At 39.1% G+C, this 20,598-nt stretch overlaps 1 protein-coding gene across 1 annotated transcript in view; it reads right to left on the reverse strand.

Moving 5' to 3' along the window:
* man1a1 (mannosidase, alpha, class 1A, member 1) overlaps positions 1-20,598 on the reverse strand; it is a 92,491-nt gene that overhangs the window by 18,505 nt on the left and 53,388 nt on the right. The window contains exon 5 of the mRNA XM_026341004.1: positions 4,116-4,210. Within this exon, the coding sequence (XP_026196789.1) occupies positions 4,116-4,210 (95 nt within the window). The remainder of the gene's footprint in view (positions 1-4,115; positions 4,211-20,598) is intronic.

Consider the following 20,598-nt stretch of genomic DNA (forward strand, 5'->3'; position numbering starts at 1 on the left):
AAGAGCTCAAAATGATTGCTTCAGTCTCAGTGTCTGTAGCTGTAGGAGTCCAACACTCATATTTTTACACATTCTTCTGTAAGATAAGAAAACAGAGCAGGGGCGAAAGAGTTTAGCTTTAGCTTTGCAGCGTCAGAGTACAACATTGCTTTGAGAAGCAAATGGTCTAGATCGCAGGTATTTTCCTTGAATTTTACAGTGTGTAGGTTGGTACAGCTAACATGCATGCAATGTACTGTATATGTTGCGCTACAATTCATGGAGAAAATACAACCCCTCCAAATTCCAATAAGCTCAAATCATCAATTAAATTGAACCACACCAAATTTACCACTTAACATTTCTAAATTATTTCTAATGCATGATGTTTGCAAATTGAATTTAAGTGTTTTTCAGACCTTTCACTGCCATTTATGTGTGCAAGTGTGTGTATGGGCTACTGTAATCACCATGATGCATGTTGAGAAAATAAAGGGAATGAACAGCTAATTTTAGGGAGATTCACATATCCAGACACCTCAACACAACACACAGTCTCACAATGCCTCATCCCATTAAGGCCAGTCAGTATGCAGCACAGTGGGAGTGATTTGCAGGAGCTTTATCAGTGTGAATGCTAATAGAAGAGCTATGGGACATACTGGCCAAGGCAGATAACAACCAGGAAATTGTGTGCGTGAAAAAGAGAGAAAGAAAGAAAGTGTTGGCAATTGATTGGTGAAGTGCTGCTACAGAAGCACAGCAACTTAATATGTATATGTATTTTCTCTATATTGGCTCTGATAACAACTAGTTGATGTTTACACCAAAAATGTGTTTATTTTAAACTTGAATCAGTGTTTTAGGAATGTCATCGGATTCTCCCGCGATATTCAGCCTTGGTTTAGCTAGACTAAATGCTGGATGCTAAGAAAAGAGAAAATTAGGGGAGCGTAACAATTCTCAAAATCCACACTTTGGTTAATCCCTCGATTTCTGAGCCACAGTTCAGGTTTATATCTCAGTGTTTTATTTTTGTTCTTTAGGGGGGTTCAAAACACGGATGAGCTACACTTTCTGTCTGTACTACACTGTCTCTGAATACCTCACAACATACAGTACGCTTATATGCTACTCAAGTAACCAGGTTACTGAGAGAAACCACTACATGATTCCACACCAACACTTGCTAGATAAATATCCTTTTTACAATGCAAAATAGAAGCTCCCATTAAGGGATAAAGGGAACAAAAGGAAAAAACTGAAAAAATCAACAGAAAACTTCCCTAATTGTTTTAAATGAACAAAATAGTTTGCTCGGATATTCAGATCTTTGCCTTGTGACTCTTTCTCTCTAATAATCAAAGCTCTGCAGTGCTGTTTTACTCTTATGGGGCCAGAGTTTGTCGAAGATTATTAGATGAAAAAAAGAAAAAAGAGGGAGAATGGGGTGACCGGAGTCCAGGGCCAACCTGTGATCCTTAAAAAGGTAAAGTACTTTTGATTTATCAGACTTATCAGACAAGTGGTCAAATCAAGGTTGTTTTAGGTTTTCTTAAAACATCCTAACATTACTAATTCAGAGCGCTGAAGTAAATGTTTCTGCACAAGTTCCAGCCTATTCCAGGAACACAGGATTTTAGTCTCTGTACTGATGGGGTTAAGAGCATTCAACTGTTTTAATCTTTAATTATAAATCAAAAACAAATAGTCATCATCAAAAAGACATCACAAGACAGAGGAGACTACATTTATGTTGTTCTCTAAAATTAACAATGAGCAACTGAGCAAACAAGGTTCTCTTATAGTAGAAGTCATAACATCTTTTAAACTATGGCCTTATTTCTTGTGGCCCCACTTGGGTTCTGTAGATAGCTACAGGGTAGAGTGATGAAAAACTGCAAAGAGGGAATACAAAAGAACAAGGCCACTGAGTGGACTTAGTGTATAGTTTGATGTCCTGAAAGAGACAGAGATACTAGGTCAGTCTAGGTAAGATGGATGGAGTGAGGAAGGACAAGAGGGAATATAGGAGTGTGGGATGTGAAAAAAACCCTTTCAAAATGGAGAATGAAGGAATCGAGGGTAAAACAGACCATTGATGATGAAGGGAAAGATGATAATTAGGCCTTGTTTGCATGTGTTTGTGTGTTTTACTGATTTATTCTGCTCCAATCTGGGTCAAGGTTACGTAGGCAGCAAAACCGCTCCTAACTACACTACTTCAAAAGTCCTTCACTGATGTTTCTTTTGGAATAACACTTCTGAAAACTCTTGATCTGTCTCTGTCGAACTCGGTGAATAAAATATATTGAAATACACCATCTATATTGTTTGTTTATTCTACAATCTAAATGGATCATTTATAACTCCCACTGAAAATGTTTTATTTCTGAATTGCATATTGATTTGATTAAGGTAAAATAATACTTTTGTTTTCACAATAATACAGCAGTGTGTAAGTTATTGGTCTGCCCCTTCATTCAATTTAGCTCTGTTTAACTTTATTTATTACTGTAAGGTCAATTGTATGCAGCAGGTCGCCACTCAGATCGACAAAAACTCACTGAGTAAATAGGAATAAATTGACTCTGCAGCATGACAACAAGTCCCAACATGCAGCTGGAGTCATAAACAACTATCTTCGGAGACAGAAAGGTGGTATGGTCCACACAAAACCCCGATGTCATCAGGGTATTTTGAGTTGTCAGATATTTTGAGTTTCTTTTTGTTTTGCTGTACTTATACATTAATTGATAAACTCTAGGTTCTTCAGCTTATTCACTGTAGTGTTGGTACAGTTTCTGCAGTCTTTTATTATGCATGGTTTGCAAGTATAACCGCTAATTTAGGCAAGTCTAAATGTTGCTCCTACAAAACCATTTCCAGGAACCAGTGAGTGAAGTTAAAAACATGTGTTTCAACAAATTACTGGTTTATACAAATTCAGAACTGGCTCCAATTCTTCGAGCTGTTCTAGACATGTATATAATGCCGCTGTGTCATATCTGCACGTTCTACATGCAAGAAACCCTTGTGCTAGAAATGGGAGTTAAAGTTCCTGCTCAGTGGTGCATTACCACTGTATGTGCTTTATTGTAATGTGTCCATGTGCTGGGATGTGGGAGAGTGTGAGAGTGTGTGTGTTTCCAATCTATCATAGGTCAGTCATGCAGGTAAAGTCATCATCACCAGCAATCTGCTCAGGCCTCCAGGGGGAAAATGCATGTGCACACACATACAGTCCATGCGAGTGAGTCTATTCTACCGTAAAGACAGAAAGAAAATTTATTTGTTACGGCACGTTTATCGTCATGACAACCTGCATTTTAATTAATGGCTGACAATCAGCCGAGTATTGTCTTTCTCTGTGGGAAATAGAGAGAAAATAGATGAAAAAACTAAAATATAGAAGAGAAAGCATTCTCCACTCTTGATGAGTGACTGACAGGAGGACTGGATCCAAAAATGGTGTCAGATCTCTGAATGCCATTAATGGTTCCACTGTTCTTGAAGACTGATAGTAATAACAAATTCTTTGTGCTGAAATTTCAATTATGGACTATATGGGAAATTATTTGAAGGTAATAAAAATGACTTACAATGAAGAGAACATACAATTATTAGGAAAATATTTATGTATATAAAATACTGACACAAGCACAACGCGTGCACGCCCTCTTGGTTAGGAATGATTTTCATCAAAAGGACATACTTGCCATGCATCTCAGTTTTAACTTTGGTGTATCTGCGCACATGTGAGGGCTCAGTATAACCCTGGGGCAGTGTTGGACAGCATGTCATAGTGTATTAATAAAGACTTGACTTTGACCTATGACCTCGTCAGAGGACTCAGAAAGTTGTGGTTTGTCTTTTTAATGTAGTTTAGTTTCAGAGGCTGCTGCCGGCAAATAATTCTAGCTTAAAAACCAAATAATTTCTGCTCCACTCTGTCATGTAACACTAAAACATCTCAGCTCTGTGTGCAAGACTGAAATAGAGAGAGCTTGTGTTCACCCGGCTCACGTCAAAGCCTCCGACCACAGAACTCTTTAAAGTTTCAAACTATCAAAACAGACCTGCTGCCTCAAATACCACCGGAGTGGACAGAGTGTGTGTGTCTGTGTGTGTTCTACCTCTTGAGGTTAAGCAGAGCCCAGGGGATGCCGGTGGGCGTTTTGAAGGCTGGCAGCAGCTTTTCACCCAGCTCCACCGCCTTTCTACGAAATACCTGAGGAAGGATGAAATAGAGAAAGAAAGAGGGCATCTCATTAACAGAGGTTTCTCCCTGCCGAAATAGAATTTTACATTTTCTTCACCAACCTGTCAGCACAACATGGATATTTTTACCCCGCAAGAACATTCAGTACAACAATGCACAACTCAATAATATTATGGTTATTACTTGAATTGAACAATAATAGAAAACCATACGCCACTTTTGGAAATATGCTTATTCACATCGTAGAGAGTTGACAATTGATATTATTGTAAAGTATACTCTCCTCCTTATTTCCATTCTCTTTATCCCTTTATTCCAGACTTTTTCCTCTTTCCTGTCTCCTTCAATTTGTCCTTGCCAACATCTTTTCCTGCCTTCTTTATTGTTGCTTATAGCTACATTGACATTTTCCATCTGTAATTTGGAGAAAATTGCAGACATTCTTTTCCCTATGTAGTACATTGAATGTTATTTATGTTGTTTTATGTGTAAAAATTAAATTACATCATACCCTTCAGTAAAAACTGAACTAGGTAAAATAACAAAGTAATGAGACACTAAGTCTAGAACAGAAAAAGCAACATGTAATCTAAATATTTCAAAAGGCAAGTATTAATCATAATTCATTAAACACGTGGATACAAAATGGGATAAATTGTCATCCAACACCTCCTTTATATACTCCTTTAAAGTATAGCTCTGTCCAAAACCACTCAATAGAAAAATTCTCTATTGGTGTCTCTTGGTGTCTATTTAATGTACTCTACCTGAAACCACCAGTGGGTACAGGGGCCTGGTGTTGCTTTAAATAACTTCATGAATATTCAGCTGTAAAACAGGAGCAAAAGAGCAAATCTACCTGGATCTGCTACCGGCATAAAACTAGGTAAAGTCCTTCAAAAGTAAGTTTCTGGTAAATAGGTAACGTCTGAAAGGAATCATGTTCAACAGGCCAAATAAACTGGAGACACACACTGGAGTTTGCCTTATTTTGACGGTTTCTGAGGTTATAATGCTAATGTTTGATATTATTTGGTTGTTTGTGGCACTTTATACATGAATTAAAGCTTGATTGTGGACTTACAATCACAATGTTTGATTTTTGACCTTTTTCAAAATAGCAGCAATCACGGTATTAATTCCGAAATGTGACAATTACAGTGGTCTGTTGCCATGCAAAATCTAATTTTCTCCTTGAATAAATATCTGCCCTAAGTGTTGGTGAATTTGCTTTGCTTGTCTAAGGTTTTGTTCTAGCATATCTGACTGGACAGCTTCATGGCAGTTGAGCCAAGAGCTTATCGTGTCTCTTAGTCTTAGGTGTCTGATTAGGTTGACTGTAAATGTGAAGGCTTTCTACATTTGGCTTCTGGCACAGGTTTAGTCAAGCATTTAAGACAGAACAGGATTTGGCCCAAGACATGGTGGACTGTTTGACACTGCTGCCACAGTTTGTACAGCTTGACTCAGACTACTGCTGTTGTCCACTGACAAGAGTGAGGATGATGTTATGCTTGTTTCAGCTCACTCCTGTCGTAATGGCCGAGTCTATAAGAAATCAAGGGAAAATAACTGTTTTGTTATGTCGCACTTCAGATATTCATCCATTACTTTTCTCTTCAGTTTAGTAATATCTTTCATATGCACACATAGGTGGTACTGTAGCGTACACTATGTCAGCTGGCTGACAGCTTGTTCCCAAGGGATCTACCAATCAGCAGGGTGTGAGAGACAGGGGCAGGAGGGAGGAAAACGATTTGTGATGAAGAAAAGCTCAAGAGGCTACTTGTCAAAACAATGTGGCAACTCTACAGCGTTTCCTTCAAAAGTCAGAAGCAGGAAAAGGTTACGACGGGGTGAACTACAGAGGAAAGACAATAGAAAAAAAGTGATGGTGGTACGTGAAAAACTGTGGGCTTAAGTTAAATATTATAGTATAAAACTCAACGATGAATGTTGCATGGACAATCAGAAAATAAACTAATAAACCAATGTGAAACATAATAAAAACAGGATCATGTAGTTTGTAAAACACAGATTATGTACAAATATAGAAATACATCTAAAAGAATAAATGAACAGTATAATAGACAGACATGATACCTGAAGGTTTTAAGAAGTGACTTTGAAAACTGCAAGTTTAAGATCTTCTCAGGTAGTTCAAACAGGATCCCGTACAGAAAAAGCTCTGTGCCCTTTAGCTTTCAACCTAGTTTCAGGAACAGACTGAATGTTCCTACTGGAGAACTGCAGGTTATGCACAGGTTCACACACTCACACAACATATTCTAGGTCTATACCATAAAATACTACAGGGAGGTTAGATTTTCAAAACTTTGTGGAGTGGGAGTTATAAGATTCTTTTGCCAAGTTAGCAAAAGTACATTTTAAAAAATGAAACGAATGAAGACAGCAACTGTGATTAGATTAATTAAAAAAAATTAATTGTGCTGTAGGCTCGTTCTCAGGTCTGGGCTGCATCAATAAAAACAAACTAAAACAGTAAAACACCAGACAGCCACTTATGTGACAATAAAATGAAGATTATTAGATGTTAACTTAGCTTGAATTATTATTATGAGCTGCATTCTCAACTAAACATTATTAAACATTTCACCACATTCACCAAAAGCCACAGATCCTGGTGGATATATATCTCTATATATTAAAAAAGACAACACCTGTCTCATCTGGATCAACATTAAAGAGTATTGTAGTAGCAAGATACTGGGTGGCAATGTTGACATCACTTGTGTGTTTGTGTGTGGGATCAGGGAAGTGTTGTAACAAGGCGTCAGATCCCAGTGATTAATGCCTTTAATAATGCCAAGAGCACACTGGGTGGAAGAATAAAAACACTCCTAGGGATGCACAGAAGAATAAATTAACACACCCAGCGTCCAAGGCCATCAAGCAAACTGCCAACAAGCTTTAATAAGGAACTGAATTACAAACACACACACACACACACACGATGCTTGTGGCTGATGTCATTAGTGCAACTGGTGTTGATAATCACATTTCTCACCTAGGCGCTTCTGACAAACTATCCATCAAAGAAATAAACTACTAATATTGGGTGTGTGCCGGTCTGTATATGTCAGTTTACTGTATAAAATCACTGGTTTGGAGTGAATCATGATAGGCGTAACATTCAGTGTTAAATAAGTGGATAATAATTAATATGTGAAGAGAACACAAAACCTGCCATGCTACGATATCCTTGCAACAATTGTATGATCTCAGTTTCATAATATTTAAACCAATGAGGACAAAAGAAATGGCTTTTAGCAGTTTGAGCTGTTGTCTGGTGCACAAATAATAATTGCTAGTATTATTTGTTCAATTAGAAGACAACAAGGAAAGGTGTATTAAACTGATCATCTGTGTTTTGTACATGTTGGCTGACGAACAACAATAACTAGGAGTAAAAACAAACATGGCACAAACAAATATGAGTAAACCTTACAGTCATTATCGCTACTGTAAATTCAATCAATGCTTCAGACAAATATTATGCTTTTTCATTCAATATTAATGTAATATTAGACTGAACACAAATCTTGTTGTCTATGACAAGGCCTCTTGTGAGTAAGTGAGACAGAATCCCTACAGGCATGTTTAAATAAGTTTTATTCTTATTAGAGGGAGTACTTTTTGGATATTTGGTCACAGTGGATGGTCCAACAGTAGTTTTAGTGTGTTTTCCACCCACTGCTTAACGCGATAATAAATCAAGCACTGCATAATTTAATTTTAGCATAAGAAAAAGACAAAATAGCACAAAATAAACAAAAATAAGAAGGTAGGTACAGCCTTTCTGAAATCTAAAATGTCAATATGTCATAAAAATAATTACAGTAGCCGCCATTATCCTTCCCTCTCTGCAGAATGAGAGAATGTATTTCAGATTAAATGATTAGGTTTCAATACATATACATATACATATATATATATATATATACATATATATATATATATAAATAATGTGAGTAACAAAAAGCTTTTAATGGATTACAGTCCAACATCTGTTTTTATATTAAACACCTGTATAAACAGTTGCTGTAACACCAGTAGCCTTAATACGACACAGACGCATGATAATATTGATCCAAGACATCAGCTGGCGTCCAGAAAATTCTTGAGAAGCCAGTGAGAGGCAGTGTGGGATATTTACTGTAGTGAATGACTAAATGAAGCATAAGTAAGTGAGGCAGGCCGAGTACATCCGATAAGTCAATACAGTATTTACGCTAACACGACTGATGTATTTCCACAGGGTATAGACCCCTGACAACTGTGTGAACTGATGAAAGCATTGACAACGACACACCTTTTGTGTTTTTGAACAACAGAAACCTACTCTACTGCACTGGGTTTCAACAATGTTCACCTATGAGCAACATGTTATAAAAAGAATTGACTTTGTGCTGTTTCCAAGTTACCTTCACATTTTTCTCCTTCAGTTAAAGTGCAGATAGGTGTAGTTACATGAAAAGGGTCCTAGACCGATAAATCTAATTAGGGTTACCATCACATGCAGAAGCCACACAGATTTTAGCAATGTGTGTGTGCGTGTTCACCGAATGGTTTCCGGCTCCACTTCTCTAACCAGCAACATCGGCTGTGTGTGTGATATGTGTGTATGATTATGTGTTGTTGTCCGCTGAGAGTCAGCTTGGACAGCTCCCTAACTAAGATGAATCACCCAGCCAGACCTCTGGGTGACCAGCAAGCCTTGTGGGACATGTGGCCCAGATTACAGCAGCGTCTGTGGGGAAGGAGCAAGTCAGTCACGCCAACACCTCTGCCTGCCTTCTCCTCCCTCCTGGATCCTGACACACTGCCCTCTTTTCCCTTCGTCTCCCCCCTGCCCTTCATAAACTCCTCCCTCTCGTTTCTCCTCATTTCACTGCCACCTGATAACCCTTCTATACTTGATTTATTCTTCTCCCTCCTCTTCTTTTCCACTCAACCTCTTACTTTCATTCTACAATCAATGAAACCTACTTTGCTTCTGTATGTGTGACAGCCAGCAGTGGTTTCCAGCAGATACGGAGCAATATTACCATTTATTTGGAGCTGTGTTTCTAATTATCTTATGTATGTAAGTACAATATTCACTCCTTTTATCTAATGTTTGGTCTCCACCAACTCCTAAACAGAGAATCTGTCTGGCAGGTAGTTTACACTGGGGATTTACTCCTTACTGAAAAACAACGCCTATGAGAGTGCTGAGACTGAACCAAAACAGTAGAGCTAGAGTTAGAATATACTGTATGTATGGGTTCATAACTTCAGACGACACCTTTCACATTACACTGTCCTAACAACATTAGAGCAACATTAAATATTAAACCTGATGTTTTAGTATTAAACAGCTGTGGCTTTAGATAAAGGTTCATGAAATCAAAATGGAAAAAGAGTGTGTTAAAATGAAGCGAGCCAACCAGACCTCTACAACCTGCACTTCATTTATGTTTGAGGCCTGTAGCTCAAGGCTCCATGAGCGAGTACAATTCTGTCTGAACCGTTCACAGCGAAGCTGCATTATGGGTAATGCATACATCACGTTTTCACAAGGAACTCTGACAGTGTTTTAATATTGCACTAATGAAATGCAGTAATTCCCAGGATACGTGCTAATGAAAAAAGATGCAAAAACATCATATATACATATAAAGAATTTGAGGTGCAAATGAATTAAATACGACACACTGACATTATATTAATCCAGGACCTTAGCAGTCTTCATTTATTGTTTATTTCAAGTGCAAAATTCATTTCATTTCTATTTCAAGTAGTGTTAAAAAGGGCCCTGAAGTGTGACATTTCACTTCATGAATTAATGAATCTATGCAGGCAAAACTGGAGTGATGAGTGCAGACTAAATGTGGAGAAGGTAAGTGAGAGTACGACTGCCTCAGTGTCAGCTGAATGAGGCCAGTTTGGATGCTGCTGCCCTGACAGCTGTATTGGAGAGGCTTAAGCAACACACACACACACATGCACACACACTATGTTGAGGAGGTGACAGCTTTCAGTGGTTTAGAAGCCTGCTGTTGTGTGAATGGTTGCTCTTGTCCTCCTCTCCACTCTCTGTCAGACTCTCTCTCGCTCAATCTCTCTCTGGGTTTAATTACTTGCTCCAGGAAGGGGAAAAAACATAGGAAGAAGCTTGGCAGAAAAATAAACATCGACTTGAATAGACGAATTAGTAATAATTAAAACAAAACACATGGGAGGGAGCAGAGAAAGAGAAGACAAGAGAAGAGTAGAGAAGAGAGGAAAGAAAAGAAAGAAGGGGTGGAGAGATGATTGAAGAAATGAGAGTAAGGACACGTTCACGCATTCACATACAAAGTAGTTGTCCTCTGGTAATTCTATAGTTCTGCGTTGGTCTAGACAGTACACATGCTAAGGTATGACTGACATATCCAGACAAACAACAACGTAGACTCGTTTTTTCTTTTCCAGTAACTTAACACAACACGGAAACCAAGACCAAACAATCAGTCTTTTAGTTTAAAATTCCTTCACATAGAGTATAAAGTGACTCTGTATTACACTTTCTGATGATATTAAGATGATCACAATTGGCTCTCTTCGTTCTCAACTTTCTCTGTTGCTTCCTTTTTTAATCTTTAGCGCTCTGCGGGAGGCACTCGACGGCAAAGCTGCCTCTCACTGAGAATGAATGGCAGCTGTCACTGGCCCAGTCTCTTAAATCTGTGTGTGTGAACAAGGCTTCGTTCAGACACACTGTTTTAATGCATCCCTGTGTAACAGGAAAAAAACTAGGGTAGTAGGGTAGGGTTGGGAAGGAGAAAGAAGAAGGAAAAGAGAAGGGGAGAGGGAGTACAACTTGATATACATACAGTATAGTCTGATGAAAAAATAAAACAAACAGAACAAAACGCTGAACAAAGCACTCAGTGTGATTTTAAAACATTATCTTCTTAGTTTGTACAGCACAGAAAACTCTGACTTGCTGGCGTTCACCAAGGTGTAAATGCTAATCGCTGATGTATAAAAATATGTCCCAGCAGGATGCCTCAGGGTGAAATATTTACCAAGTGATGGCTTTACAGAGAAGTCATTCTCTTCCTCATACTGTACATCTGAATAATGCGGAAATACTGTTAGAAATATAACCTCAGCATTGTGCCTGTACGTGAGCTGTGTACGTTGACGTATTCTGCACCAGATGTGCACCAGAAGTTTTTCTGAGGTCACTGTGGTGTTATAAAGAGGGATATTTGCAGAATGTGCATCCCAAGAATACCTTTTAATATCCAAAATAATTAAACTCTGACTTCCCTTCAGCTAGCAGAGAGTGCTGTAGGTAACGCTGTCTGAATGTTAATGAGACTGGATGGAGAAACAGAAAAAGAGGGACACGTCCACTCCTGAGTGATTTTGCTGTTTGGGCAGCAGCCACCTGTCAGCTGTGTTAAAACACAAAAGGACACAAACCCTCGTTCAAAGGGGTTTCTGTGGGTGTAAAACATGATGGAGAGGGAGAAGGACTGACAGAAAGACTGGACACTATCCATAGTGTGTTCTCTCTCATGATGGAGCTGAACAGAAACCAGACAGAACAGAAAACATTTACCTTTTTAACAGCTAATGAGTGATTTGAGAAAACAACACAACTACACATTACAACAAAACAATGGGATCTTACGGGGAGTGAAGTAATGGTAAAAAGTTTTGCTTCTGTGAGCAGTGATAGTAATTGCAGTGAGCCCAACAACTGATGTAAATACAGAGAGGAGCATAGCGTTCCGTCTGTTGGAACTAATTTACGACCCACTTACCAGCTGTCAGATTTTAAATGAACAAAAGATGTGGTTTGGGTCACACAGCTAATGTGTTATCATGTGTAATTGACAAATAGAGGCTGTAGACACATGATGCATACTGTACAGCAGCAAGTTACCAAGGTAGACAGACAACCTGTCCCCGTGCCAAAGTCCCCACATTCCTAACTGAGCTAAAAGGAACTCACCTGGCATTTGTAACATTAATAAAGTAATGAATACAGATGGGGAGGCTGTGTTCAATTAAGTTTCCCGCAGCACAAAATAAAAAAAATATATAAATACAACCACACTTTAAATTCAGTGCTCTTAGGAGGCTAAGTAATCTCCAGAGCGCTGTCACTGCCTTTCACCATGTGTTCACTGACACAAAACAAACCCACGCTGCATGCTGTGCGTGCGTCTGGGAGACTGTAGCTAAATTTGGTAGATGTTGGACAGTGTTTTACCCTTCAGTGGAGTTTTCAAAGCCCGGTAATCGACCATAGGGAATAAGAATGTTAAGGATAGTTACAGTTTTAAATCGGGATTTCTATCTGTAACCGTTTTAATACTAGATACAAGCAGAGCTGCATAACAAATGCATCGAGAAGACCAATACTGGAAGTACAAGCTAAAAAACAGGTTGTGCCTTTTTGCCAGGCCCAGTCAAGCTAATGTCAGTCAGAGACAATGCAGTTCTCAGGACTTTCTGTGCTCCTCTGGGTTCACTGTTTGAAACCTTTCCCGAGTTTGACTAGAGAGCTAGAAACACTTTCTAAGACAGAAAATGCTTAGGCCTTATCCTTCATTACAATATTAGAAATCCTTCCTGTCCGCATGCATTCGCACATCCGTCCACACAAACATGTACACACTCACACAGTGAATCAACGGCTGATAATATTTCCACCGCTCCCTTGTGGCACGGTCAATGCTGACTTGGCACACTTTTGACAGTCAGCTCTTTTGACGTTGCTGTTATGGAAATGAAGACAGAGAAAAAGAATTTGCATAGAAAATTGCCGCCTCGGTAGGAAAGTTACAGGGGAGGAGTGCATGTTTGGATGGTACCGGGGGAAAAAAACTGCAAGGTGAGCAACAAGCAGCTAGTTGGATTTAATGCCACAATACAATATGCATCAGTTTTGTAAGAATACACACAAATACACCAAATATTATCAATATGATATCTTATCACATAAAACTACTTTTAGCAGAAAAGGGAGTTGACAATAACTGGACCATTATAAAATTCAGCAACATCCCCCAATAAAGGAACTGTCGCAGTGATCTCATAATCATGCCATCATACTGTCAGCCAAGACAGATGTCCACAGTGAAAGAATTCTGCAATAAAATGTTTCTATATGAATAAAAAAGCCCAAGGTAATGAAGAATTGATATAACTGTGTGTGAATACAAATAAGCACCTGATCTGATGGTGGGATTGGAATCTGTTCAGACTGAAGAGCTGATATCCAGATTGTGTCTGGATCAAGCTGAGGCAGTCTGCAGTTCACGCCTGACATTTAGATGCATCTCAAATATGTCTCCAGTGGCCACTTGTGATTGGATTTTTGCTTCTCTGCTCACATTTGATTATATCGGCATTGCTTAGAAACTACACAACACTACACAAGCAGCTAGAGCATGGTAGCATTACTGATGGGTCAGGGGGCCCTGAGTCCGAGCCGCTGAAGTGACACATAAAAATACAAATAAGAAAAACACCCAAAACCCAGAATGATCACATGACAATGAAGAGACACCGTTCAAAATGTTGCAAAAGACAAAAATGACAAAAGGGAAATTACAAAGAGACTAATAACAAGCAAAAAGAGACACAAAATAATCTGTGTTTATCATTTTAACTTCTTCTGACCTGAAGGTTATTAATAACACAATGATGACAACAAACAGGAAAATCTACCTCTTGAAGCCACAGAAGAAAGTACAAACGAAAAAGTGACACCCAGTTGCGTGAGAGTGAGAGAGTAAAGTTAAATGTCATTCAAATGTCAGTGTTGTCAGAGAACAAGCCTGAGCTAAAACTCGGGAAAGATTTTATGTAAAGGAAATAGATAATATAATCAAATATTCAATAGTTCAAGGCCAAAGACTGTAAACAGCTTGATCCGATTCCCTGTTAGCAAAGCTAAATGCATCACCCTGTCCTACTTGTGAGATGTTGAAGACGCAGGAGGCAGCTTATGAAGACCTGTGGGGGTGAACAGGTGACCCCAGGTCACACAGGTTGAATCAGTTTTGTGACAAATCAGTAAAAGACTTTTTAAAAGGCATAAATAACAGAACTCCGACTTAGCAACTTTGGGTCTAAATGTCACAGAGCCACATTGAAATGTCTGTAAAGGTTTGTACTAGAGATATTCTTGTTGAAGGTCTATTATATAAATAATGCTTTTAAGCTTAAGGGCTGCCCTGCCCCAGTTTGTTTAAATCTGGATGAGTACATAGTATTTGAGTATAGAGCATTGAAATTGTTCTTCTCCATGTCAATTCACCACAATTAGTTAAACTCCATAAAGCAGCTTTCTTTTGGCCACTTCGAAAACACAATAGCACTTTTCCTTGTAATAAATGGATACCCTCTCTGTGTGTTTAATAAGTGGACGTCTTTATGATAGTTACAAACGTTATTACAAATCTAACTCATCCCTTGCTTAGTGCAGCTTTCGCATTTCATCACAGTAACTGGTAAATTACACAGTGGAATACAGACTGAGAGCTTAGCTGACAGGGAGACAATCAAGCAGGTAAGTTTGGTTGAAAAACAAAGTATTCAAATAAAAAAAAAATAACAGAGCAGCTGTTAGGCAGAGAAGCAGCGAGACAGGGAAGCTGAGTGGAGAACAAAGACCTTTAAGGCGGTGTGTAGCACAAGTGTTAAACAAAGCTACCTGTCAAACTGCTGTCTGCAAGAAAAAAAGAAAACCTCAGATCTCCACAGCCAGACGGCGCACACATACTGAGGTACACATACACTAACTTCTCCTTCTTTTTCAAAGCCAGGTTAGACATGGCAGAGAGACAGACCCGCTGTATTAGCCTTTAAAAGCACTGGTCTAAAATCAGAAAGACATCAGTGGGGACGTCAGCTGCTGCTCATACAAGATGTACAGATATACACACACAGCCACAGAGGCCTCAGAGAGAGCTGATGTAACTGGACTGTAAGTTCCCACAGAGAAGCAAGTTGCCTGGTGAAAAGTTAGGAGGCACGCATCCGGTGCTGGGCATTAATATTGAGAACAGAGCCTCAGGGCATGGCGCACTTTCACCCACTGAAAAATGAACTTGTTTTGTCTCCCAGCACACAGACAAGACAATATGGACACAGCTGAGCTGCAGTCAGAACCGGCCTGAAGAGCTCTGTGCCTGGACAAACCACTGAGGTCAGGGAGCAATTGTTTAAAAGCCAACAACAAGTCCTACAAATGTGAAGGCATCGTCCAACACACAAGCTGATCCAACACTCCCATAAACAGAATCACATTTTGTGTGTCTGTGTTTTCATTTTTATGGCGCAATAACACATTAGCCCCTTTTTAACTAAAACAACATTTCACCAGGACCAGGAAGCTTTTGTGTATCTGTGTTTTCACCATAGAAAATAGCTGGTTGGTCATATTCAGGGGTTTGCTAGTTTTGCTTAGTAGAATAAAGCAGTAACTGCCCTATAGATTATAGCTGCAGTGGTTGAAGGTGAATGTCAAGAGTGAAGTGAGTCAGAGCATGAGGGCCTACTTTATTTTAGACTAATCTTTCAGGAGCTCTGGACTTGCTGTATGCAAATCAATGCTTTTAACCCACGGGAAGATCCTGGACTTTAACCCCTGATGAAAAAAGTGCCAAGAACCTTCTTGTGGAAATTAACTTATTGGTTGACATCTGTGTTAAAATTGCTGTTTTGTCATCATGGATACAGAAAACTCCAGACTAATTACATCTTTTACTCTAAGTAAACTGATCTCAGATCAACACAGGGATGCAGCCTGAAAACCTGCAGCCCACTTCTCATGCTGGTGAGCAGAGCGAAGGCTGGCTGCATTGCAAGGCCACATAAGCAACAGGTTTTTTCTAAAGCTGTAATTTAAAAAAAAAGTGGTGGTCTGTGCCAAGGAAAACTGAAACTGTTTGGGTCAATAATTTCTCAATCAGAGCATTTGTTGGATGTGTCATGAAATGGCTTTAAAAGCCTTGATGCTAGTTTTCAGAGCACAGAGCAGCTCTATCAAACAATCACAGAGACATCGCCGTTCAACCATTCACTTTTCATTTTTACAATTTTAGGTCTTCCTAACAGTTATGCAGTAATGATTCTATGATGAACGTTACTTGTTCTTGCATTGCATTATATTGAGGAAAAATATGAGGACAAAATTAAACAAATGAGCTACAATCATGACAAAAAAACCCCTCATGTATTCAACACACACATGCAGGGAAAGGACAAAAGAAAGCAAAAATTATAAATTTAGCATAGAATAAGACAAAAAATTACATAAGACTGAATGACAAGGGAACAAGTTAGAGACTTGAGCAGGAAGAGAAAGCTAAACAATGGGCCTGTCAGAGTCAACTGCTAATCTCTGATTAGATAGTGCCTCAGTCTGATAATACTCAAATGTGAGAGCAAAGGAAGAGACTCTTGTTCTGCTTCCTCTGTCACTCAAAATTAGTGTGTGTGTGTGAGTGTGTGAGAGAGAGAGCATATTAACAAGACAAATAGCTTCTTTGCCTTATCTTCTTTGCAGAGGAAGAGATAAGGTCCAATGAGAGCAGGTCTCGGAAGCAGCTTGGCTCCCTTTAGGCCAGTTGACAGGGATAAGAAACAACACTATATGCATGAACCTCGGGGACATTTTTGGGTTTCTAACAATAACCTGCTGCAGATCTGTCCTGAACTCCTGGGACACATAAGTATTCCTGTTTTATATATACTGTGTATATATATATATATATATATATATATATATATATATATATATATGTGTGTGTTTGAAATATATCAGTTATTAAACCTTTTCCCTGTCTTGTGCCTCTACAGCAGTTGTATTGGCTTTACAAGTGCTGGGAAAGATTCTGTCACACTTTCAGTAACAATGAACTCATAATTATACATTATTAGAAATTTTAGGTTATCATATGTCTTCTTCTTGTTCTTCTTATATATGCTACTCTTGCTGATTTATCCTGTCAAACAAAGCAAAACAGTGGCTCAGCAACAAACAGGAAGCTGATTTGTGTTATAAAGCTGCACTTTACACACACACAACACCTAAAACCCAGAATGACCACATGACCATAAAGAGACACTGTTCACAATGTTGCAAAAGACAAAAATGACAAAAAGGGAAGTTACAAAGAGACTAATAAGCAAAAAGAGACACAAAATAATGAGTGTTTATCATTTTAACTACAGCAACAACAGCGCATGATTATGGCCTTCTGCCTTGATGACATACACAACAAACAACAAACAGGAAAATCTACCTCTTGAAGTCAGAGACGAAAGTAAAAATGAAAAAGAGACTCTCAGTCGCACTGAGTGAGAGAGGGAGTAAAGTGAAGTGTCATTCAAATGTCCCAGTGGAGAGTCAGTGTTGTCAGAGAACAAACCTGAGCTCAAACTCTGGAAGGATTTTATCTAAAGGGAAATGTCAAATATTCAATAGTTCAAGGCCAAAGACCGTAAACAGCTTGATCCGATTCCCTCTGGCAAAGCTAAACACAGACCGAACTGATGTCACCACTCCACCAACCACAGCACTGCTTCCACATCACCCTCTCCTATATTTGGGATGTTAAAGACCCAGGAGGCAGCTTATGAAGACCTGTAGGTGGGAACAGGTGACCCCGGGTCACAGGTTGAATCAGTTTTGTGACAAATCAGTAAAAGACTGAAGTTTTAAAAGGCATAAATAACAGGACTAGAATAGAGTCCCTGTCACTACTGCAAGTAAAGAAAAATGTCACCTGCATATTACTTCTCATATTAGCTTTTGTTTCATTCCTGCTAAAAACAAGTTACTGATCAAACAAAACATGTTGTACGTTGTGTAAACCGATGTGATGTAAGTTATGGCTGTACAGATCCTCTTCTCTAGAAATCCAGCTCTGATCCATGAGCAGGTTTCCATCATTGATCTAATAAATACTGCATTTACTGTTTACTTTTTGCACCTTTTCAATGAAAAATGTTCAGATACAGGTGGGGTTATGATAGTAGGTGCCTGTTTTGCACTGCGACCTGGGAGTAGAAGGTTAGAGAGAAGTTTTGTGCTGAACTTGTATGATGATCTACACAGACTAATATGGGATATCTTTTAGTGTGTGTACATGTAGACACACAACAAAAGGGGAGTGAGAAGAATATTAAGGTAAAATTACACAGTTTGTAAAAGCACAGTGTCTGTAAAGGATAATGGTTGGGTCTTCTGACTGTGTGTGTGTTGGCATAGTTGTTAGGAGGCTGCAAAGTGGGGCCTCACAACTGGCTGAATTGCATGCATGCTTGCGGGTGCACACTCTCACTCACACACACACAAACACACACACAGACAGACACACACACAGATGATAAAGGTTTTGGTAAGCCATATGAAAGTGGGAAGACTGACCTGTTGGCCAAACCAATTTTCTCCTTGTCAAGCAGTCTACTGTTGTGACTGGTTGTGTGCTTCTGTGTATGTGTTTGAGTCAGAATGAAGTAACAAGTGTGTACTAATAATGTAGTGAAAGGACAATGACTAGACTAGTTTAAAGGGAATTCAATACACACGGTTAACCTAGAGAGAACGGTTTTATGTGTTTGCATGTATAATACAACATGGATTATTACAACCCCAGTGAGATGGGATTCATAGGTATTACATCTAAGAATTTAAGAACTACAGCATAGGTTGTATTATGGATACAGATGCTGACACATTATACTGTATTTAACTAACATTAAACAAAAGTTTAACTGGAAGTAGTGAATGGGTGACGTTTCATGATGTAAGAGGTGAAACAGAGAAGACAGACTGACTGTATCATTTCGGTCAGACTACTCTTTCCGCTTCTGTCCTCAATCCTTCTCCTTCCATCTGTAGCTCTGCTCTCTCTCAGAAAAGATTAGACCAGCCTAAAAGGAGATTAAGATAGATATCCAGAAAATTCATTCTCTATGGTCGGCAAATAACCTTTATTTGGCCGTGTGTGTGTGGATATGTAAGGCGCTTTGCTTGGGCACAGCAGGAGGAAAGCAGAGATGCCCAAAAGGGGAAAAGGGGATGGGGGTGGTTGTTTTTCTCCTTTGCCCCTCCTGTAAAGCCAATTTTCGCACTGAGTGAATGGGATATCCTGAGGACAGAAGATAGAAGCAGTGTGCCAGCTCCTTTCCAACACACAGCGTTACTGAGCTGCCCGTGGTGACTAGTGGCAGTTGTTGTGCTGACCTGTGCAGCGAGAGGACAGACATGGGAACCATTTGACTCAGTGAGCTTGCCTGAGAGTGTGATGTCTGTATCAGGTCCAGGAATTAATAAAAAAAATCAAAAGCTTAGATGGCATCCATTTAAATTTTCTAATAGTACAGGGCACAATAGCAATAATGTTATTAATAAAACAAGTGTTTTGTACAGTGTCCTGTTCAGTCACATTAGAAATTAAATGTGTTGTAAAATGCAAACTGTCAGAAGGAGAATATTTCTATGGAGATAAAAGCACACGTTTTCATACAATATAGTCTTATAGTGTTGTAATCTGCTGTACAAACAAAAAGGGCAGTTCTGCACAGAGAGCACAGAGTGTCGGAGAGAGAAGTTAAAACCTTGACTCCTTCGTCACCTCTGTACACTTGGCTGGTCATGATGAAATAGTTAAGATACAGCCCTATTCATCTGATGCTAGAAAGCAAGGCACGGGACGACAAGAACTTCTGACAGTTAAGTGGCGTCTCATGATGCGAGACAACAGAAGCTTGGTTCTTCCTAGGATTATACCTATTGCTTCCTTCTCTCTACTATGTCCTTCTGTTTCTCTTCAGGAGCATTGGGAAGGCTGCAGCCCATACTGCTGTGCATTAAGCAAAAAGCACAGAGACACTCTTGACAGGTCACCAGTCTACAAAGACAAATGTATTCAAACTTTGCAGTTTGGAGTCTTCAGTTCACCTCAGTTGCATCTTTTCAGACTGTGGCGGAAGACAAAACATTCATGTAGAATCACATGGAATATACCGTTTTAATTTCAACCAACAGAATCAAATGAGCTCAGTGTGAACAAATCTTTTGTGAGCATTTACATAAGAACACAGACAGACAAATAACGAGACATGAATAAATGAGCCATCACAAAGGTAGTCTGTTTTGTTGGGTTATGGAGACACATTTACATAAAAGCCTGATGCCTGCTCCTGCACATTTGTGAATAATAAAACTGTATAACAATTATACAAGATTTCCCCATTTGGTGGATGCTTTTAAGTCTAAGTAACCTGGAGTGACATGCCTGCATTTATTTTTAGCACGACAGGTCCCAATGCAAATCAAATCCTAAACCCGTCAATAAGTGCCTTGAACTATCCAC

The sequence above is a fragment of the Anabas testudineus genome, chromosome 24, assembly GCF_900324465.2.
Source record: "Anabas testudineus chromosome 24, fAnaTes1.2, whole genome shotgun sequence".
NCBI lineage: Eukaryota > Metazoa > Chordata > Actinopteri > Anabantiformes > Anabantidae > Anabas > Anabas testudineus.